The sequence below is a fragment of the Dendropsophus ebraccatus genome, chromosome 2 (assembly GCF_027789765.1).
Source record: "Dendropsophus ebraccatus isolate aDenEbr1 chromosome 2, aDenEbr1.pat, whole genome shotgun sequence".
Lineage (NCBI taxonomy): Eukaryota > Metazoa > Chordata > Amphibia > Anura > Hylidae > Dendropsophus > Dendropsophus ebraccatus.
This window is the reverse complement of record NC_091455.1, coordinates 144,863,381-144,887,522: the sequence shown is the minus strand read 5'-3', so window position 1 is coordinate 144,887,522 and position 24,142 is coordinate 144,863,381. Positions and strand designations below refer to the sequence as shown.

The 24,142-nt window shown below is 39.2% G+C and overlaps 1 protein-coding gene across 4 annotated transcripts in view; it reads right to left on the bottom strand.

Annotated features, from left to right (window-relative positions):
- POU6F2 (POU class 6 homeobox 2) overlaps window positions 1-24,142 on the bottom strand; it is a 226,332-nt gene that overhangs the window by 172,103 nt on the left and 30,087 nt on the right. For all 4 annotated transcript variants that reach the window (XM_069958441.1, XM_069958440.1, XM_069958438.1 and 1 more), the window contains one exon: window positions 12,299-12,527. In XM_069958441.1, coding sequence (XP_069814542.1) covers window positions 12,299-12,482 — 184 coding nt within the window. In that variant the 5' untranslated portion in view covers window positions 12,483-12,527. The remainder of the gene's footprint in view (window positions 1-12,298; window positions 12,528-24,142) is intronic.

Here is a 24,142-nt window from a genome sequence, read left to right as displayed (position 1 = left end):
CACTACCGTTCAAAAGTTTGGGGTCACCCAAACAATTTTGTGTTTTCCATGAAAAGTCACACTTATTCACCACCATACATTGTGAAATGAATAGAAAATAGAGTCAAGACATTGACAAGGTTAGAAATAATGATTTGTATTTGAAATAACATTGTTTTTACATCAAACTTTGCTTTCCTCAAAGAATCCTCCTTTGCAGCAATTACAGCATTGCACACCTTTGGCATTCTAGCTATTAATCTGTTGAGGTAAGCTGGAGAAATTGCACCCCACGCTTCTAGAAGCAGCTCCCACAAGTTGGATTGGTTGGATGGCCAATTTTGAATACTTCCCTCTAATACCTGTGGGGTAAAAATGGTCACCATACCCCAAGATGAATTCTTTGAGAGGTGCACTTTCCAAAATGGGGTGACTTTTGGGGGGAATCTATTCTGCTGACACTACAGGGGCTCTGCAAATGCACCTGGCGCTCAGAAACTTCTTCAGAAAAATCTGCACTGAAAATGCTAATTGGCGCTCCTTCCCTTCTGAGCCCGGCTGTGTGCCCATGCAGTGGTTTATGCCCACATATGGGGTACCATTCTACTCAGGAGAACCTGCGTTACATATATTGGGGTGACATTTCTCTCCTGTTCCTCGTGAAATTGAGAAATTTCAAACTAAAGGAACATATTATTGGAAAAATTTGAGTTTTTCATTTTTACTGTCTACTTTTGAATACTTTCCTCTAATACCTGTGGGGTCAAAATGCTCACCACACCCCAAAATGAATTCTTTGAGGGGTGTACTTTCCAAAATGGAGTGACTTATTGGGAGATTTTACTCTGCGGACACTACAGGGGCACTGCAAATGCACCTGGCGCTCAGAAACTTCTGCAGCAAAATCTGCATTGAAAATGCTAATTGGCGCTCCTTCCCTTCTGAGCCCGGCTGTGTGCCCATGCAGTGGTTTATGCCCACATATGGGGTACTGTTCTACTCAGGAGAACCTGCTTTACATATATTGGGGTAACATTTCTCTCCTGTTCCTCGTGAAATTGAGAAATTTCAAACTAAAGGAACATATTATTGGAAAAATTTTAGCTTTTCATTTTTACTGTCTAATTTTGAATACTTTCCTCTAAAATCTGTGGGGTCAAAATGGTCACCACACCCCAAAATGAATTCTTTGAGGGGTGCACTTTCCAAAATGGGGTGACTTATGGCGAGATTTTACTCTTATGGCACTACAGGGGCACTGCAAACGCACCTGGTGCTCGGAAACTTCTGCAGCAAAATCTGCATTGAAAAAGCTAATTGGCGCTCCTTCCTTCTGAGCCCTCCTGTGTGCCCATACAGTGGTTTACGCCCACATATGGGGTACCATTGTACTCAGGAGAACCTGCGTTACAAATTTTGCGGTACTTTTTTCCTCTTGTTCCTCGTGAAATTGAGAAATTTCAAACTAAACGAACATATTATTGAAAGAATTTGAGTTTTTCATTTTTACTGTCTTCTTTTGAATACTTTCCTGTAATACCTGTGGGGTCAAAATGGTCACTACACACCAAGATGAATTCTTTGAGGGGTGCACTTTCCAAAATGGGTGACTTATGGGGGTTTCCTCTCTGCTGACACTATTGGAAAAGCTAATTGCCGCTCCCTTCCTTCTGAGCCCGGCTGTGTGCCCATACAGTGGTTTACGCCCACATATGGGGTACCGTTGTACTCAAGAGAACCTGCGTTACAAATTTTGGGGTGCATTTTCTCTCATGTTCCTTTTGAAAATGAGAAACTTTAATCTAAACGTATATATTATTGGAAAATTTTAATTTTCCATTTTTTTACTGCCTAATTGTGAATACTTTCCTCCAGCCCCTGTAGGGTTAAAATGCTCATTATACCCCTAGATTAATTCTTTAAGGTGTGTAGTTTTCAAAAGGTGTGTAGTTTCCACTTATGGGGGTTTTCATGATACCAGACTTCTAAATTCATTTAAAAAAAGAACTGGTCCCTAAAAACATCAGTTTTGGAAACTTTCATGAAAATGTGATAATTTGCTGATAAATTTCTAAGACCCGTAACACCCTAAAAAAGTAAAATATGTTTACCAAATTATGCCAGAATAAAGAAGACATATTGGTAATGTGACTTAGCAACTAATTTATGTGCTACGACATTCTTTTTTTAGAAACAGAGAATTTCAAAGTTCATAAAATGCAAATTTTTTTAATTTTTTCATGATATTTTGATGTTTTTCACAAAAAACACACAAAGTAGTGACCAAATTTTGCCACTAACATAAAGTGCCATATGTGACGAAAAAAAAATCTCTGAATCGCTAGCATACGTTAAAGCATCACTGAGCTATAAGAGCATAAAGTGAGACAGGTCAGATTTTGAAAAATTAGCCTGGTCATTAAGGCCCAAACTAGCTGCAGCACGAAGGGGTTAACACCCTGATCCCAGCTTCCCCCTGTCTATTCCTGCACTCCCCTTCCTAACTCCCTCTGCTTGCTTGACTTTGTTACCTGACCTCTGGCTTGACTTTTTGACTTTTTGACTTTTTATTCGATTGTGTGTGAGGCTCCTGGCTGCCCTCGCTCCCCATCAGCCAGTAAGTGCACGGCAGCACTGATTAGCTTATAGGGACTGCGGGTGGCCGGGGGTTAAAGGGGCCAGGTTACATATCCGCAGAGGAATGAAAATTCCGCTGTCGATATGTAACCCACAGACCTTCACACTACCAGGATCCGCAGTGGATTTCGCTGCAAACTCATAGCGTGAAATCCTCTGCGGATCTGGTACGTGTTAAGCTACCCTTACAGTAACTTTTACCTAAAGATGCTCAGTGTTTTCAGAATACTATGTCACTCTGGTTTGCAGTAGGAGGACTAATACTCTTCAACTTGTCCCCTTTTCCCCACTATTGGGAATAAAGTAACAAACAATACACTCACAGTCTCTTACTCAATCTCACTGTGTTTTCTAGTGGTTGCTTACAATCCCTTGCTTCAGCCCGCTGATTCCTCTCACGATGGCTACCTATAATTCTTACTCCAGCCAACCAGCTTGAATAACAGTGGCTGCATACAGTGCATTCCTCTAGCGAACCAGCCCATAACATGTTGGTTGTAGACAAGCCTGTTGTTATGCCATACATGCAAGAAAGCCCTCTAGCACAAGAAGTGGTGGCGACTGCACTCAATCTCACTTTCTGTGCCTGGAAAAAAAAAATCCCCCTTTGTAGTAATGTGATGGCACTGCACTTAGTGTTATCACACTTCCCCAACGTCAGTGTCCCACATTGACACTTAATTGAGTCTTCTTCTTAAAAGCTGGCCGCAAAAAAATTATGTTTTCTGGTAACCAGTGATACCAATAGGTTCTGGCAGAATTACCACCTACAATGGCCTGTTAGCTTTTGTGTGCACAACAGGGGCACAAAAAATAAATAAAAAATAAAATAAAAATAAAAATCCATGGACAGAGTGAAGGTTACCCCTACACATTACCCTATTCCAGATCTATAGTCAGTGTGACCTTACATCATGCAATATATGTTGTAGTGCTGTCACCTCAAAAATGAAACCAGCTCTATTCTTAAAGACCACCAAGTCATTATTTGCTACACTGACTTCTACAAGCCATGTTTGTGTATTTTTAGTGTAAAATGCTGCCTGTTAATTTTCATTTCTAGAAATGCTCACTATTCTAGCGCTTGAAGCAGAATATACAAATAGCTGGAGCGAATCTCCAAGGCACGCAACATAATCAGCCCATCTGTGTGTACTTACAGCTGCTTTGCTTGCATGAAATCACCGGGGAACAGTTACAACACATGCAAGAAATTGCAAAATGATTGTCAGTCATTTCTCTATTTGCAATTTACAGCAGTTACCTGTGACTTTTCAAGGCTTATTAAGTTTTGGTGTCACGTACCTTGCTTGTCATAGCAGAACTCATGTATATCTCATTTACTACATGCCTGTAAGGTTTCAGCAAATGTGATGGATCCCTATATTCTCTGGGTTAAAAACCATCTGTGTGAGGTTGCTAAGGGCAACACATTTTACTTGGATCGGAATATGACAAACATTTTTTTAGATTATATTATAGGTCAAAGGAAGAACTTAGGAATAAATTTATTATTGCATGGAAACTGGGGACAAGGTGACTACCACAATAAGTAGTTTTCTTATAACTTTATAAATATACGCATTGTTAAATTATGGCTGTGTAAATTTAGAAGCAATTCTTAAAGGAAAACTGATAGCACAGATTTGCTTATAAAACCACTGCTAAGCATGGATAGTAAAATGCACATACAGTAACATGTTGCCTTTGTTTTACCTTTGTCAGTTACTTAAATGTAAGGTTATGCATTTGGGCCGTAGAAATAATTAGTACAGTTATGTGCTAAATAATAAAACATTGGGTAAAAACTGCTGGGGGTATTGGTAGACAGTAAACTCTACTTTAGTGATCAGTGCCAGGCAGCAGCTGCCAAGGCTAATAAAATAATGGGATGCATCAAAAGATGCTAAAGATAAGAACATAGTTTTGCCTCTTTATAAATCACTGGTCAGACCACATATGGAATACTGTGTACAGTTTTGGGCACTGGTATATAGGAAGGACACAGCTGAACTGGAGCAGGTGCAGAGGAGGGCGACCAAGGTCATTAGGGGAATGGGTGGGTTACAATACCAAGGCTGTAAGCTTGGGGCTATAAAGTTTAGAAAAAGTACAGAGATCTTTGTAGTTATCTATGACAAGGGGGCATCCTCTACGTCTAGAGAAAAGATGCAGATTCTTTACTGTAAGAGCAGAATGACTACGGACTCTGCCACATGATGTTGTCATGGCTGACTCACTAGTTCAAAGGAGACCTGGATGTTTTTCTCGATAAATATAATATTACAAGTTATGGGCACTAAATTTGATGTAATGACATGTTGATCCAGGAAATTATTATGATTGCGATATTAAAGTTAGGAAGGAATATTTTCTCCTTGTGATGGGGCAATTGTGATCTGCCTCATGAGGGTTTTTGTCTTCCTCTGGATCAACAAAGCACTTAAAAAAAAGGATCATTATATTTACAGATGTGTCTGTGCCACTGATGATGCCTGCTTTGCTGCTCCATCACCACTGCCTCACAATGCCCTCCCGACCATAAACCTTCTCACAGTGTGTATGACAAGCAGATCTATCACAAGCCTACTGAAATCACGTGTAGGCACTCTAGAGTTCTTAACACTGAATTTTTCTCTTCTTTTGTGGTGGCCTCTAAGACCTACCACACATGCACTTTCACTGACAAGCTGAGTGATAGAGCTAGGTCTCCTCTGTGGTCTATGCAAAATGATCTGCTACTGTAAACCTGCAATGTATATGCTCTGTGTGAAAGCACAATGTTGGGGAGAATTCAATAGAGAAGAAAGCACCATGTAGAGCATATATTTGTTTTTTTTACTCCATTGGATCACATTATGTGCAGGAAAACAACATGGAGCAGCACTTGTGCCGTATGCAAATAAGATTTATCCAGTCATGGGGGAATAAAAACAGTCACTTCCAGTCATGCTGCTTTTGCCATGTTCTCACCCAGACAAGCCTTATTTACACCCTAGTGGGTGTTATAGATATTCCCTATACTTACGGTGGGCTTAAAGCATAACTGTCATGTTTTTATTTATTGCAGAAATCAGTAGTATAAGCGATTTTAAGAAACTCTGTAATAGATTTCATCAGCCAAAAAAGCCTCCTTCTGTATCCAAGAAGCAATCTCCCAGCCTCCCCCCCTGACTTCTTATCTGTGCATTATCAGGCAAACACGTCTTCATTACAGAGAAGCCAGTGAAGAGGGGTTCTGCTCTCTCCATTGTAAGCCTATGAAGGAGGGAGGGGCTGAGGGAGATGAGGGAGCAGGAAGAGGTGACATGAAGGTCAGCTGTTTGTAGACTCTCTGGGCAGCTAAAACGCTGGATTCTGGGGTCAGAAAGGTCAGAGCTTATCTAGGAACTTACTGAGAGAAGATTGCAGGGTGTTGTGCTGTGCAGAAATCTTCCGTGCTCAGTCACTCCTAACAGCCCCTCTCCTCTCCATAGCCACATAATGGAGACAGAAATCCTGCTTCATTTGATGTGAGGGGGGAGGCTGGGAGATTGCTTTTTCAGTACAGAAGGAAACTCTTTTAGTACATAAAACCTATTACAGAGTTTCTTAAAATCGCTTGTACTGTTGATATTTAATGTTTTCAGAAAAATGACCCTGAAATGACAGTTACGCTTTAAGACCCTATAAGACCTGATGATGTTAACCTACACAATATGGCGGTATTGTTCAGGCCTAGTGTGGCAGTGTTAAATGTGACGCCTAGAGCTATTAGCTACCAATCTACCAATCCTGTGGTGAGAATTCCTTCAGACAATATGCAAACAGCTCTAATCATTGATTCAATGATGGGGAAATTTTTTTATGTTTTAAGCAGTTAAAAACCATAAAACCACGCTCCCCAAGATGGGGTGTCTTCAGGTTTAGGTCCTAGGGCAGCAGCAGCTGTTAATATGGCCATCCATGTACTACTGATGCTGAAGAAGTATACACTTTAACCAGGTTTCATTGTTCATAGGCTACACATCTCCCCATATAATAGGTAATTTGTGACAGTTGAGTAATAGATAAAGGATCGCATGGACAATCTAGACAGCCCTGACCATACAATAATTAAGCAATGTAATAGGATCTTTAGACAGGCACTGACCTACTAGATTGTAGTGGTGGTGGAGACGGCACTGCTGCTGCGGTGGTGCTCGTGGTGGGATGGCGTCCCAGACGTAATGTAGAAGAAAGTCCCGGCACTTCACCAATTCAAATAAATGCTTATTTATTATGTGCAAAGCATCACAAAGTACAGGAGGACGCGTTTCGGCATGGAGCTGATGAAGGCAACATGCCGAAACGCGTCCTCCTGTACTTTGTGATGCTTTGCACATAATAAATAAGCATTTATTTGAATTGGTGAAGTGCCGGGACTTTCTTCTGACCTACTAGATTGGCACTTCCATCGGGCAAAGGCAGCACACATACTACCACCCTCATTCACGAGACAGTCGGTGAATGAATCTTTTAATCTTAGTTTGTGTCTTTGTGTCATAAACCTGCTTGGGGTCTGATGGTCTGATCAGTATAGTCTGTTCCACTAGTTTGCTTTCTATAAGTACAAATTGAAGTAGAACTTTTATGAGAAGCTGTAATGGAGTAATTGTAATAGATTTCCAGTATTACTATGGGCTATTAGTGCTTAAAGCCTAAGAGAGGCAATTTACTTCTTTAAGCTGCTACTTTCACCGTTAAAATTGTGGCACCTTAGAAAGTTCTTTATGGCTAATCTAAGTAATCGCTTGCTCGTAGTAATTTGTGTTGTTTCATAGTAATGAAAATGGCTGCATAAATGGAAGTCTCTTCTTTCTGGCAGTTTAGTAAACACAAAGAAGTGTCAAGCGATTTTAGGAAGCACATTACGATTGAGTTAAGAATTTTATTCAAAAAGATTTTCCCATTTTATGTGCATAAAGCTAATTTATTGTATAAAGAAACTTTATACTTTGTACTATGAGTTTCAACTCTTCCCTATTGTCAAGATCCCTGTTTACTGTGATTGAACGTTGTTGTTTTTTTTAAAGAACTGAATATCTTTTTTAATCCTCTGATATATGGATTTACCAAAGCAATGTTCAAAATTTTATGATGTATTTTTAGATATAGCAGTCATTGTGTACTTTTATTTCAGAGAGTTAAATGTAATAATATGTGCTCCTGGGCACATATATAACTTTAAAAGAGAGCATTTGTAGGACCCCTCAATGGGCACTTATTGAGCTTTCTGTCAAGTGGACTCTTGTAATATTTATAGACTTATAATGATTATTATCCTCTCACTGACACTGATTGACCAAGAGAGGTTATTGAGTTTTACAGCTTCTCAAACATGAATGGTGTCTTTTATTTCTGCACTTTATTAGATTAACATTTAGTTGGTAATTTTAAGGTATGTCTTATTTCCTTGAAAACTCATCAACATCATCATAATAACAACAACATGTATTTATATAGTGCCAATGTATTCTGCATCATATTACATATCTGGGGGTACAAAAGCATTACATTATACAAACATTATAAAATGTCACTAGTAACAATTAAAACAAGAGGACAAGAGGTTACAATCAATTAAGGATAAAAAGGAGGGGCTGTTAATGTTCATTCATGTTAGATCATTATGATGCCACCCACCACAGTGTGAATGTGATGTAACCAGAGAAAGTGTCATGAGGTAACGGATTCAATACATCAGCTAAAGAGCATCCATGCTCATCACTGGGTCAATACTTAAGTGTCCGCCATTGTCTCCATTGCCAAGTGTCATCCATTGGTTTGTGGGAAGTATTTATTAAAATTTTGAGAAATCCAGGACCTGTTCTGTTTGAAATACAATATTTGTTGTAAAATTCTATGAAAAGTCCATACCACAATGTTAAAACACTGTTTCCTTATTCTGAGACTGCTAACATGTTTTAAACCACAAGATTTCTTTGAGTGAAAAAGTTTCTGGTTCCAAATGTGTTTCAACTTCAGCATGGAGTTACCATGTTTTATTATTATGTTGTGGGCTTCTATTAGAATTTTAAAATTAACATTGTATTTTAGAAAAAGTGCTGATTTTACCAGATTCAGGGAACTGACTTCCCGAACGGTTTTTTAATGTGGTCAAGCCCAATCCATTATCTGTGTGCAATTGCCTCATCCATAATGACAGTCAGTTAAGGAGAGTGTTTGGCAGAACAGAATATTGAAAATTGATGATAGGGGCTCTAACTATTGTAATAATTAGTGAATGAATTTGTTTACTGATGTGCAAATCAGAAGATGAAATGGAATGAGTCTTGGCCATTAGGCAAGCTGCTAGGTTAGATGACAACTGCTGTTGGCACAATTATTATAAAATGGAAGAAACACAAGATGACTGTCACTCTTCCTTGGTCTGAGACTCCATCCAAGATATTGCCTCGTGGGGTAAGGATTTCAGAAATTAGCCTAGAACTACAGGGGAGGACCTAGTCAATGAGCTAAAAAGTGCTAGGACCACAGTCTCAAAGATTACTGTTAGTAACACACCACGTTATCATGCCTTGCAGGGCATGCAAGGTCCTCCTGCTCATCAGAGCACATGACCAGGCCCATTTGAAGTTCACCAGTGACTGGATCTGGATGATCCAAAGGAGACCAAAATATGACTTTTTAGTATCAACTCCACTCACCGTGCTTGAAGGAATAAGAATAATAAGTACAACCCCCAAAACACAGTCCCAACCATTAAACATGGGGGTGAAAACATCATGCCTTGGTCTACTTTTCTGCAAAGGGGACTGGACAACTGCTCTGTATTGAAGACAGGATGAAAGGGGTCGTGTATTGTGATATTTTGACCAACAACCTCCTTCCCACAGTAAGAGCATTGAAGATGGGTTACTGCTGGGTCTTCCAGCATGTCAATGACCTGAAACACACAGCCAGGGCAATGTATGTAAGAAGCATTTCAAGGTGCTTGGGTAGCTTAGCCAGTCTCCAGAACTAAACCCAATAGAAAATCTTTGGAAGGAGCTGAAACTTCATGTTGCCCAGCGACACCCCCTGAAATCTAAAAGATCTGACGAAGATCTGTATGGAGGAGTTGGACAAAATCCCTGCTGTAGTGTGTGCAAACTTGGTTGAGAACTACAGAAAATGTCTCTGTAATTGCAAACAACAGTTTTTGTACCAACTATTAAGTTCTGCTTTCTGTTGTGTCGAATACTTATTTAATGCTAAATAATTATTTAAAAATCAAACATTGTGGTTTTCTGGAATTTGTATAGATTCTGTCTCTCACAGTTGAAGTCTACCTCCCCTCCTTTGTTTTTAGGTGGGAAAACTCATAAAATCGGCAGAGTATCAAATACTTATTTTCCCTCCTGTTAACCCCTCAATATTTCACATTTTGAGGATGCAGTGAGAATCCTCTTTATCAATCACATTACCCTTTTTCTGCTTTTGCTTTTCTATTTCTACCTATCACTAAGTAAACAGTGAAACTACACTTTGAAGCCATTTATATTCAAGCAATAAAAGATCCATGCAATTCATCAGGCATAGAATTTGCTGTTTTATCAGCCCTACTGCCCCTCTGTAAGAAATGTCCAGTTTTATTTTGGAATATCTGTCATACAAACAGTTTAATCTTTTTATAGGTTTAAAATTCTGATGTTCAATGAATTTCTACTTAAACATTCTCATAAACAAGCAAAATCTCTGAACAGGCCTATTCTAAAATTACAATCAAAAATTAGACTAATAACCCTCATAGGATGAGCTATTAAAACAAGCCCTTAGTGATTGTGTATCCTCAGCAAAGAATTTAGAGTAGGTAAGCAGAATGAATTAATGACGTATGGCATTGTGTTCCATTACTGAATGTTTATTTATAATACTATATATATATATAGACATAAGCAAAAAACAAGCAGCACAACGCATTTATAATGCCCGTTTCTTCATTAACATTTTATCATCCACCTCCTCTAAAAAGCCTCTTCCCTCACTCTGTTAAATCTGCTTTTACCCAGTGCTGTTTCTGCATTATTTTAATCTTTGCTACCCTACTTTACATGCACTCTCAAATTTTAAACAAGTAAAATTTGTGCATTAGCTTGCCCTTTTTCATTCATGATTTATGACTGACAGGTTCCTTGCTGCAACTTAATGGTATGAGAGAGACATTATTTTAAACATTAAAGTGAAAACCATTTACAAGTATGATAAGAAAGGTCTGTTGACATTAATCTTTAAAATAGCCACAAGGTGCTGCATAAGCTTTGGGTCGACCAACAGGTGAGACTCAAGGGACGGTAGTAAAAGAATACATGAAAATACAGTAATGTTATTATCCAACTTACTTAAGAATCCTTAATAGCCACAGCTCAGTATTTGACAGATTCTATATATAATATTCTTTACTTAACCTATTTTATTATAAACCCATCGTTGAGAAGGGAAATGACGTGGCTTAACTACTGCCAAGTTGTTTCTCCCTTCTTGATTATTAGCAGAAACCATGTCTGACAGTCTAGTTGCCAACAATGCATTGCCTAACAACCACACTTGGTCACTGGGCTTAATCCAAGTGTCATAATGAGGGCCATTTTTAGTGGGCGGCCATCATTTATCCATTGTTTCAAAAACAACAGCCGTTATTTGCTGTTTAAACCCGTCCACTAAAAATGCCTCAGAAATGCCCCAGTACTGAATAGAAAGAATGAGCAGGAGGCTTGGCAGGACTAAAAGGGAATCTGTCACCAGGTTTATTCCACATTAAATGAGGGCAGCATAAACTGGTGATATAAATGCTGTACAGATCTGTTTATTACTTACATAATTTTGTTCAGCCTTGCTCCGAAAATTCTCCATACCCCTTCCCCGCCCTCCAGCTCCTGATTGACAGTTGACTGCCTATACACATCATGAATAGATAACTGCCAATCAGCAGCTGTTAGGCGGAGTTTTCTGCTTCTCATGAATATCCAGGATTACTGAGCTCATGCTTATAATGGCGAGGACTACTTATTGTCCATATTATTCAGGAGGATATCTCTGCATCAGCTGCACAGAACAATGTAAGTGATACATCATTCTGTTCAGCTTCTCTGTCACAAGGTTATGTTACCCTTAGATAGGACAGGATAAAACTACTAAAAGAGTCTCTTTAAAAAGTTATTCCTATTTCCGAATGTTATACAGGCTGTGGAAATGAGAATACCCATTTAAACCATAGCTTTTCCTACTCCCATATGTTTAAAAGGAACTGTACAGGGTTAGATCATTCTGGCTGCTTTCTGGTCTGACATTTCATCTAAGATCCATTAATGTTAATAGGAATGAACTACAATACCACATAAACCTGTGTGGCACTGGTTTTTTGAAGAATTCAACCATGTTTACCTAATGTTGGACAAGCCTTTTAGGTTACAGAATATAGATAAAACTGCTTGAGGCATAACTAATATATTGCTGGGCTCCTAGGAAAGGACATCACCAAGAAGGTATACCAATGCAACATTGTGTTACACAACAGGCAAGGAGAAGTAAGTAGAAAGGACCATTATTCCTGGACCCTGTGAAGGGTTGAATGTTCTAGGACTAAAAACTTATTACCTAAATTAAAGGATTTTAGCTCAGCTTACAATGACGTAAAACAGCATCAGCTACATGGACTTACCTTGTAAATTTTGCAATGGCAGAGTCATTATTCCTCCGGCTGCTGCAGCTGCCACCAGGCCTTGAATGTTTGTAAGATTGGCTGTAGGCAATGTCAGCACCAGTCCTTGCTGTCCCCCAAGTTGTCCGGCCATGTTAAATGGTATAAGGATTGGCTGGTTGAGGCCGGGAGCACCCCCTGGCATCACTCCAGCTACAGCTGATGCCAGTTGTTGTGCTGCTAGCAGTGGCTGGAATATAAACATAAATCTGAGTTAAGCAAGTAAGGGGTTATATGGCTTAGAAGACAGAAAAATCTACAATGCCACATTGAAAAGCATTTCATAAAGCTTTCCACTTTATCAATTGGCTGACTGATGTTTATAGGATGCTGAACTGCAAATGCAAAGAATAAAGGTAAGGTGTGAATAAAGAACATAAAAACTATATATTGTTAGAGCCATTGTTTGGTGATTGCATGCAATGTAATTCTAGAACAGGATGCATAAACACAAGATACATGAATGACTAATACTGTAGCTATACAAATATATCATGCTTTCCCAAGGGATCCATTTACTTTAGTCCATAAACACAGCAATTTCCTATCCATTGCTGTATAATAATCAAATGTGTTTTAGCAAACCAGATCTATGTGTAAAATAACCATTTCTTCCCCTGAGTAATATCTACCAACACATAACTAGCCATTGGTGCTAGAGAAAAGGGAATTTTATCTATTAATTAAAATTTTACATGGCTGAATATTGGCAAGGAGTCTTTATTTCTATTTTATTTATTATTATCAGCCAGAAATCTCTGGGGTAAACAGGAGACATGTGGCCAACATCAATGAATGTTAATGGCCGGACGAATTATGTAGTAATTGTTCGTGTGGCCCAACCACTTGCCATTTGTAAAGGTATTGCAAGATCTCACTGAAGATCGGGTCATGTATATGGACCCAAACTGTGTTACTGTGCATTTACACAGAGAGATTTATCTGACAGATCTTTGAAGCCAAAACCAGGAACAGACTATAAACAGAGAACAGGTCAGAAAGGAAAGACTGAGATTTCTCCTCTTTTCCAATCCATTCCTGGCTTTGGCTTCAAAAATCTGTCAGATAAATCTCTCTGTGTAAATGCACCATTAGTCTCTTCCACACTGTGCACAATTGGCAATAGGTGGGCACCACCCAACCAATCACTCCAATATCACAATAACAGGGTGCTTCTGGTGCCTTTATCCTACTGAATACAAAAAACAAGGAAAGGCAGCGCCAAAATATAAGAGCACACCCAAGAAATAACCAAGGAATAAGCAATATTAATTACAGACTGAAAACATAAAAAAAATAAAAAAAAATCATCATATCTGTTGCACCTTAAGGCTATGTTCACACTACGTATCAGACCGGCCGTTCCATGACCGTTATTGGTTGCTGGGAGCAGTATACACTAGTGTATGTTTTACACACTTTGATAAATCTGGGCCATACTGTACAGGTTGCATGGGCAACTGAGTTTTGTTGCAATATTTCTGAGAAGTTTTTTAGTTGAAAAATAACTTTTTTTTTTTTAAAGAAACCCGCTTATTATTGGATCTAAAAGCCTATAAGGGAACAAGACAGTGGTTGCCCCTATTTCACCACTGTTGTCCTGGGAAGAGAGTAGAAGTTGAGAGCAAAATCTAGTTAGTATGTCCACCTCTGTAACTGCAGTTTTCATACAAACTGCAAAATGATAGGCTGATATGCTAACTGATATCACATTGTTTGACTTCCTGAGCTCTAGTAAGGCATATATTGATGTTATATAAAAATATACCATAATTTCAAACTATAAGATCTGTAGACCTGCCCAAATCTATTGTAAATGCTATTATCCTGAATTCAAAGTCCCTAGGAGTGACAGCTCAGTCACAGTCAAGTGGTAGATCATACAAATGCTGTTGTATCACAGACTACATAGTTTGTAACTCCTCTGGAAGAGATCAGCAAAGGACTAGTGCATGATGAGATTACATGTGTTACCATAGTGGAACAGCTGCGTAAAAGATCCCCTTACACAATGCCTAGCATCAGCTGAAGTAGCGTAAGGAACAGAAGCAGTTTGTTCTCTAGAGTGATCTGGCAGTCTAACGGATTAGGTTTGGTGGATGCCAGTGCCTCCTCTTACAGGATCTAACTGTAGCCCTCATAGGGCAGAGAGTTCAGGTTGTTTTATTTCTCTTTACTTTCCATAAACATTAACTCAAAACTTTAACCACTTATTTGCTGATAATGCAGTTGTCTTGGGGGAAAAAGACCTCCACAGATTCCTCCTATTTGCAAAAGGAATGGGATACCTTAACTCTAAAGCCCAAAAGGAGTTCCATGGCCTGCCACTATGATCAGCCCATCCTTGAAAGGTCCTTTCCTGTAAAAGCATGACTGTATCCCAGTGCGGAAAGCAAGAAGCATAAAGACATGATTTGAAGGGTTTTTGGTATTTAGTTAGGTAGAGCCTTGGCCAAAATCTTTGAACACCTTTGGGATGAATGTCAACTCAAGTCAGACCTTCAATATTAGTATTTGACCTAAAAATTACTAATTTGATGGAAACTAATTATAAAATCATGAAAGTAACATCCAAAGTGGCAGTCATAGAATCTTCTATGGGGCCTTGCAGCTAGAGGAACCCATCTTCACTTAGACGTAAGGTGTAGATGTAAATTAAGGAAAATTCATGTGACACCAAAGATATCATACGCTTTTGTGTCCTGATCTAAAATAGACCATTGGGTAGGAACATTTTAAAGTATACATTTTCAGAGCGGACTAGTGGAAAAATAAATAAAATAAGAACTATTCCCCTCATCAAGCAAATAAATAAAGAATTTAGAGAGGATATCCGGCCAAGACTACTCTGTCTCAGAAGTGGTGGGGCTACAGTCAGCGGGGTACACTGGGGGAGTGTGGAGAGGTAAACATAAAGATGCTATATGTAATAATAAGTAATTAGCTTATTAAAAATACTGAGCCTAAATCAAACATTAATAAAAAAAAAAGTGTTTATAAAAATCTCCTATAAATTATTGATGGTCTTCATAACCCATGTTCTGAAACATTCTCATGCTGTTTCTTATAAATTACGATAAAAAAAAGGTTGCACACTGAGCAAGTCTTTTCAGCTAGCACCTTAATGCAAATGCTGAAATTTTATTTATGAATCCCAATGATACTTTATTGCACAGCTAAAACACTATAAAATAAACAGCAAATTTATTATCTTACATCGGGTAAGGGGAACCCTATGCCCTCAAGCTGTTGCATAACTAGATTTTCCATAATGTCTGTGCAGGCAAAGCTTAGCTGTCCATGCATGATGAGAATTATAGCTTTAAAACAGCTGGAGATCTGCATGTTCCCTATCCCTGCTTTTTATAAACAGTAACCAAATCGGTAAAAAAGTTTTTGTCATGAATGTGCCTGTTCTGAGTTCCGCGTGCCCCTTGGTTCGTGCTGTGCGGCAGTGTCATGAATCCTGTCTGAACACTGCTCTATTTACTTCTGTTTTTTTTCAGCCACACCCGCTTTGCCTGATATGTTCCTGGCTACTCCGGAGTTAACTCGGATGCTTGTTAGCTAGTCTGACAGACTGTTCTCCCTGCCAGTCAGGTTGCTCTTGTCCCAGGTGTTCTGAGGGGATTAGGGGTCCAGTCCAATCAGCTTCTGGGCCGGACCTCTGGTCTCCTATATAGTGTCTGTCTGCCTCTCACTGCCGGTTATTGAGCTTGTCTCTGCCTGCTTCTGACTCTGCTTTTCTCTGTGTTTATTCTGACCATTCTGCTTTGTATTTCTGACCATACCTGCTTACTGCCTGTCCCTCACCATATTGCTTGTTTTTTTTATCTTGCTTATTGTATCATGATTTGTACTGCTCTGCCCGATTACTGTGACACAGACTGTCAACACTTCTTTATTTTGTTTGTTTGTCTTGTCTGCTTTTGCGTTCCACCTAGCCAGTGCAGGGGCTACCACCCAGCTTTTCGCTGTTACCTAGGACAGATTGAGGCAAGTAGGCAGGGACAGTTGGCGGGATTCAGCATAGGGTCCACTGTGTGTGTCCACCATCTTGTCTGTCTGAGTGACTAGTCCTAACAGTTTTACTTCAGAGGTGAACCTCAGAGGGAATAAAAATGCTTACCATTTAGAACATACCCCAGAAAGGAAAGAATTCTACAATTTTGGATTGGGTTGGATTTCAGAAAGGGGAGAAGACTATAATTATATAGAATACTATATATAACTATAGAATAATGTTTTATTAATCCTGGATAGTGCTTAAAAAGAGAAGCTTTAACCCTGCCCTTTGAAAAGCGAATTAAGTACCACCCTTCAAAAGTGAATTCAGTACTGGCCCTAAAACCCCTTGCTTCCGCAGCCTGCTTTGGCCTTAATACCCAGGGCCTATTTTACAAATCTGACCTGTCTCTCTTTATGTAGTTATAACTCTGCAATGCTTTTAACTATCGCGGTTATTCTGAGATTGTTTTTTCATGACATATTTCTCTTTATGTTTGTGGTATACTTTGGGGGTTTTTTTGTAAAAAAAAAAAACACATTTGCACAAAAATGTTAAAAATTTTCATCTCTTTATATTCAAAATTCTCTTTTCCTAAGAAAGATAGTCATGCCACATAAACTAATAATTAATGTAACATCTAGAACATGTCTACTTTATGGTGACATCATTTGGTGAACGTCCTTTTACTTGTTAGAATGTAAGAGGAATTCGAAATTATGCAGCAATTTTTCAAATTTTCATGAAAATTTCAATTCTGATTTTATTAGGGACCAGTTTAGTTCTGAAGTGGATTTGTGGGGTCTGTATGTTAGTTACCCCCATAAACCTCTCCACTGTAAAAACTGTACCCCTCAAAGTATTCAAAGTAAAATTTCATAAGTGTATTAACCCTTTAGGTGTTTCGCAGAAATTTTAGCAAGTTGGAGGGGAAATTTAAAATGTTCATTTTTTGGCAGATATTCTATTTTAATTATTTTTTTTTCCTCTAACACAGCAAATACTAACTGAGAAACTATTTATTCCCCTTATTCCAATGTTTCTAGAAATCTACCATATGTGGCCACAGTGCATCACCTGACTCAACCACAGACCACAGACATGACAGAGACCTGGTGAATTTTGGGGCCTTTTTTATTTTAGTTTTTCTTTAGCCATTATACAATGTCACAGAGGCCTTGTGGTGCCAAAATATTTTTGTAAGACAAGTTGACGTTTCCATAGGTACCATTCTGGGAACATGTGACACCCTTATCAGTATATATTTTTATGAGCTGGTATGAATAAAAAACACAATTTAGCAGATGTTTTTCACCATTTTTTTGTACGCCGTTTACTATACGTCACATATGACATGTTATCGATATTCTTCAGGTCAGTACAATTACAGCAATATCCATTTTATATAGCTTTTGTTATAGTTTATGGCATTTATACTATAAAAACTGCTTGTGTCTTGCATATTGTAAGAGCAGTAATATTTTTATTTTTTTTGCCAATGGAGTTATGTGACGGATGACCCATAGACGCTGTGGTCGCCCGGACTGCAATGCCTATGGGGTTAACTGCCGGGGGGAGCTCGGCTCCCGTCCAGGCAGGGGCAGTGGGAGGAGGCTGTTAGGGACAGCGGGGGGAGGCAGGGACAGCATGACGTTCCTGGAACATTATGTTGCAGGAACTACCTGCTTCACGTGACGTTCCAGGAACGTCATTTTGCACCAGGGGGTTAATTAAAGAGTCACTGTCGTATTTTTTTTTTTTTTTGCAGAAATCAATAGTCCAGGCGATTTTAAGAAACTTTGTAATTGGGTTTATTAGCCAAATCTGCCATTATCTGCATGTAAAATTTTCATCCACTCTGAAAATCTGAAAATTGTGACTTGTTGCAGGAGACGTACCCTGTCTGTTCTAGGGAAAGGGGAGGGGGGAGGAGGAAGGAGGGAGTTAGCCGGCAGCAGAAAGCAGATAACAGAGGATTACAGGCACGGAGCTGGGTGACAGCTGTAATCGGAGCTCAGACAGGTCACTGGTGACTGTCACAGGAGATATCCCGTGAGGGATTTGTAGATTAACTCTTTGTTGTCCTGTTTTGGTCTTTTCTTTAGCTCTCTCCATAGGAGAACAATGAAGACAGGGGGGAGAGCTTCAAACTGCTTTTTCATGATAAAAATGCATTTTTCGGATAATAAACCCAATTACAAAGTTTCTTAAAATCGCCTAAAAGTTTCTTAAAATCGCTTAAAATTCACGACAGTGACACTTTAAGAGTTAATGCAGTACCAATCTAAGAGCTAATTTGGTTTCGGCCAAATTCAGTAACAGCTCTTTGCAGTACAGGCCCTTTAAGAGCGACTTTAAAACTGGCCCTTTTACAGTGACAGCATCAGTGACTTATAATATCAAAGAAAATTGCTCGGCTACCATAACAATCTTGTGAAAATGTGTATTTATGTCAGTGAGGCAAATTCATAAGGACTTGCCATCTTCTATTGTCCATGTGTGCTGTTTGGTAGAGATGAGCGAGTACTAAAATGCTCGAATGCTTGTTACTCGAATCAAGTTCCTATCTCAGAAAGAGATGGAAACACCACAGAAATGGAACTGACACAGCAGGGGGGCATACATGGATGCATGAAAGAGTCCTAAGTCCCTGAATTCCTCCACTTTTAAAGACTGTCAAGATTTCCCACCCACCCCAAGATAAAGTCTACTTTAAAGAGGGGGGAAAAAAGTTAGGAAACACACTTTTCTGCACATTTACTTGTATAGAAACCAAAAAGAAAAAAATCCACCTACACCCCTTAAAAGCTTTCATACCTCTGACCTTAGTTTCTGTCATCTCTGACAACCATATATGAGGGGGAAAACAAACTACACCCACTGATTATTGTCATTGTGTGAGTGTGATATGGTCAGATCCATCCTGAAAATTTTTTAAGGATAGACTTGTAGACTTATCAAGCCAATGCACCAAGCGCTGCCTAAAATTTTAAGGAAAGAAGCAATCCCAAATACTGCACATTGCTGTAAAAATTTTGTGTGAGAGCCTGGTGGTGATCCCTATAAAAACTGTGGGCAAAAGCCTGTTATGACCCTCCTTATAATTGTGGGTAACCGTCTGTTGATACCCTGTTAAAAATTTGGGGCAAATGTCTGTTGGGACGCTCTTAACAATTTTGGGGACGAGAGCCTGCTGTAACCCTCTCAAAAATTGTTCAAAAAGAGGCAATGTTCACTTATTTTTATTTTTGTGATAATTTTGGGTGGACGTCATTTTGAGGCGAAAATATGGCCATATTTTGATCATTACAGCTGTAAATAATGATCATGCTCTTAATTTTTGGCAGTTGTACTTTCACCTCAAAATGACGGCTGTCCAAAAAAAATTGTTGCGTGAACATACTCTAAAGCTTGTATTCAATGAGAATTTTTATTCAAGTGAATATTGTTTTTAAGTAAACATTTTCAGCAAGCCTTGGTAAAATATAATAATATCTGGTTAACTACTGACCATTAAACCCAACTCAGTTTAGGAGAGTGGTCAGAGAACAGAATCACTGAGGTTGAACAGCAAGACCTACCCATGCATAGAAGCTAAACTCCTGAAGTGCAGATATTATGAAGAACTTTCAAGCAATGTGAGCTCATCCAGTCTTAACATTACACACTTGTCTTTATCTGACACAAACATTCTTTAGTTTGCAGAAACTCAACAGCTACTAATAATACAAATTTAATGATTGCCAAAAGCAATATGATTTTAAAAATCCCCCAGGAGATCTTAACATACTTGAGATGCAATATTCAACATCCACCTGTCTTTTCAACGATGCTGCTTATTCTTTGAGATCACAAAATCAAGCAAGAGAACATAAAGCGTATGTCATAATAACATGCATTACATTAGACGTGAGGCACCTCATTGTATATTCACACACTAAAACATTTGGCCTAAATACGTAAGAGCAAAGAACAAGTATACTAAATGATTTCATAACAGGTTTCTAAGTAGTACGTGATGGCAAGTTTAATATGGTTAAGTGTAGACTGCATGGCTGCTTCCCTCCAGAGTTTGAGCTTGGCCTAGCTAAAATTATACCACACTTAAAGAGAACCAATCACCTAAAATTTACTATCCCTATTATCAAAGATTCTCTCTCCCTAAGTCTATCTATGAAGATACAGACTGCCTTTGCAGTCTGTATCTTATTCTTTACCTAATTCCTCTTCCTCTGTGCAGTAATGCTGGGCGCCGCCATCTTGATGACGTCACGCTGGAACACACGTGACGTCATCAAGATGGGGCGGCCGGCATTAATGCACCGGAACAAAGGAGCAGGTAAAGTATAAGATACAGATTGCAAATGCAGTCTGTATCTTTATGAAGTCTATTTATGAAGATACAGACTACATTTGCAGTCTGTATCTTATACTTTACCTGCTCCTTTGTTCCGGTGCAGTAATGCCGGCCGCCGCCGCCATCATGATGACGTCACGTGCGTTCCATCGGTGCGTTCCAGCGTGATGTCATCAAGATGGCGGCGCCCGGCATTACTGCACCGGAACAAAGGAGCAGGTAAAGTATGAGATACAGACTGCAAAGGCAGTCTGTATCTTAATAAATAGACAAAATGAAGATACAGACTGCCTTTGCAGTCTGTATCTTATACTTTACCTGATCCTCTGGTCCGCTACAGCAAGATCGGCGCCACCATCTTGACTTAGTCTCTTGCGTTCCAGCGGTGGAACGCAAGTGACGTCATCAAGATGGCGGCGCCCGGCCTAGCCGCTTTGCATGATGGGAGCTTCCTGTCTCGCGCCGGCTCTTTTGAAAAGAGCCGGCGCGAGATAGGAAAGTAAATATTTTAAAAACACGGCCAAAAAAGTAATCAATTATATTTACAAATATTAATAAAATAAGTAAATACATCTAATTAGGGGAAAAAAATTTTTTATTTTCATCGATGATTGGTTCTCTTTAACCCAAGGTATTGTAAAATAAAAATGCAGTTCATTTTGATGTTGTCTATAGTATCATTCCTTTCGACTTACTTGCTTATACAGTGGTACCTTGGTACTTAAAATGCTCTGAACACAATCAATTCGTTTAACCAATATTTTCAAGGAAATGTTGTTTTTAAACGTTGGTGCTGATCTACTTGTTTGACACGCGGCCTTGTAAACTTGTGTTAAGCCTACAACACATCACAGATTGTGGACTACACTGTGTGGCTGTGCTGCTTTGTGTTGCCCCTTGTATGCCACTTGCCTCCTTCAATGACTAATGCCCAAAGGTCAAAACACTACCACTCTCTACACCATCACCAGTCAACAAAAGACAGTAACATAAAGAAAGGGAAATGCCATTTTATTTTCTGACAGCTCCACTTGACATCTTCTAGTAAAATGCCATAAATGGTTACTAATGGTTACTAATGGTTAGAGAAGGCAAACCTGCGGTGATCAATAGAGTTGGGCAAACCTGTCAAAATGTTTAGGTTTGGCAACATTATCCAAACCCATATTTTCGGACGTTGGTGCAGACACTGGATGCAGCCCTAACGCTATCTGGAAAACATGGACATAGGTTGTATCCATGTTTTCCAGGACTCTCTAGGGAGGCATCCAACTTCTACAGCCACTGAGAATGAAACACTGAGTGTTCAATGATAGCATTGCTGAATCCAAACATTTTGACAGGTTCGCTAAACACTAGTGACTAGTAACTTTATTCTAAAAAGGACGACAGATGGGGCAGTCCTATAACTGAAATGTATACTCTTTCTGGAAGAGGGGATTATCCTAATGTCCAGGTCTTTTTTATTTCTTCACAGGACAATGCTGTAAAAAGAGAACAGGCTTAAAGCTGCAAGTCCTTGAAACAGCTAACTGGCTGGGTGTCTAGAATCTAATACTGATGGCCTGTTCTTTGGATAGGCCATCCATTTTTACAGGCTGTGTAACCCCTTGATGTAAATGTACAGCTAAACCATGGCTTTGGGAAGCTGTGGTTGTAAAGCTTTCTCCTTCCCTACTATTTCTATGCATGAACGCTTACCATCAGGAATACAGAAAGTCACAATATAAAATCATCTTTAAACAGCTAAATGTAAGCTTGGAAAAATGAGCTTGAGCTACTTATCTAACAGTCAAATCGTCTCCGTAGGGAGCAATTTTGTCTAACAAGCTGCTTTTCCATATTTAATGCAAAAAAAAGCGTTGTGACACATCTTCAACATTTCCAATTTATGTGTCTAGCATTTAGAAGTTCTGATAAAAAGGACTTCTTCCTGAAAGTTCTAGTATATATTATGGAAATATTGTGATCTAGTCATGAGGCATTTGTAAAAGTAACAATTAATGGAACACTACACTCCAATACAAAGCCCTATTTCTATGTTCACACAGTCTGTTGGCATGTATTTTGAGGAGTAAAACACTTGTTTTACAGATTTAAAAATGCCTACTTTGTCTAACCTGCTTTTATCTTCCCAAAGTTGAGAGTGAACTTAATTTTCTAACCTTCATCCTCAGCGCTGTTTTCAGTAAATCTTCAATATGCAAATTAGGAAGCTTGGTGCTCTGGGGGCAGGGCTACTGATCTGCCCCACCTTCCTGCTCCTTCCCTCTGCAGTAATAAATGCTGGAGTGAAAATTGAGCACTGTCTGAATATTCATTAGGAGAGGTGGGCTGGCAGGGAGGCACTAATTAGCCTAATTTGCATATGGGATAAGATTTACTAAAAATGGTGCTGAGGATAAACGTAAGAAAATCACCATCGTCCCTGTGGGTACAAAACCGTTTAATTCAAATTCACATAATCTGTGTCTGGGGTTGCTGCATGTTAGCGCAACCCCACATCATGTATGTGAAAGAGTTAAACTATCACTGCCTGCCTCGGCCCGGGGTGTGCTGCGATTAGTCCATCATTACAGACCAATCGCATTGTAAAATTACAGGAATATATACAAAGAAAAATAGGGGGCGCACTCACCCATTAAATTCTTGGGGGAGATTTATCAAAGTGGTGTAAAGTAGAATTGTCTTAGTTACCCCTAGCAACCAATCAGATTCCACCTTTCATTCCTTAAAGGTTCTTTGAAAAATGAAAGGTAGAAGCTAATTGGTTGCTAGGGGCAACTGAGCCAATTCTACTTTACACCACTTTGATAAATCTCCACCCTTGTCTTTATTTCTTCAAAGTATACAAGCCATCAGCCATCAGCCATGTCGCAACGTCTGAGAAGCACTAGCAAGACGCGAAGCAGCTGGTATTTTCAAGTGTTTGGCTTTCCCACCATCCGCAAGCCGAGATGATGGCCTTTATACTTTGAAGAAATAAAGACAAGATTTTAATAGGTGAGTGCACCCTCTATTTTTCTTTGTATGTATTTCTATAAGATTATTGGACTTTGTTCTAAGGGAGCAGCACCAAGATACCCATACATATACACCTGCAGCCTCACCATTGTTCCATCGGTGTTATGCACCTGTAGTGCCAGTGCTGCAACTCCAAGTGACTATTGTGTAAAATGACAGGAGGAGCTAGATTTCGACAGCCCTTCTGGGTCTGATCTACTCTGTTGTGTGTGAGATCAGTTCAGAGCTGGGAGTAAAGAACATCCCTGGGGCATAGTACAGTAAAAGACAACCAAAAATTAACCCCTTCCTACCCTGATCTATGTCGCTCTCCTCTTTTGCTTTAGCTAATGAAAAAACACATATATTGTTAATGGGGTTATCCAGTTTAAACTTATCCCCTATGCACAGTATAGTGTATTAGTATGAGATTGTGAGT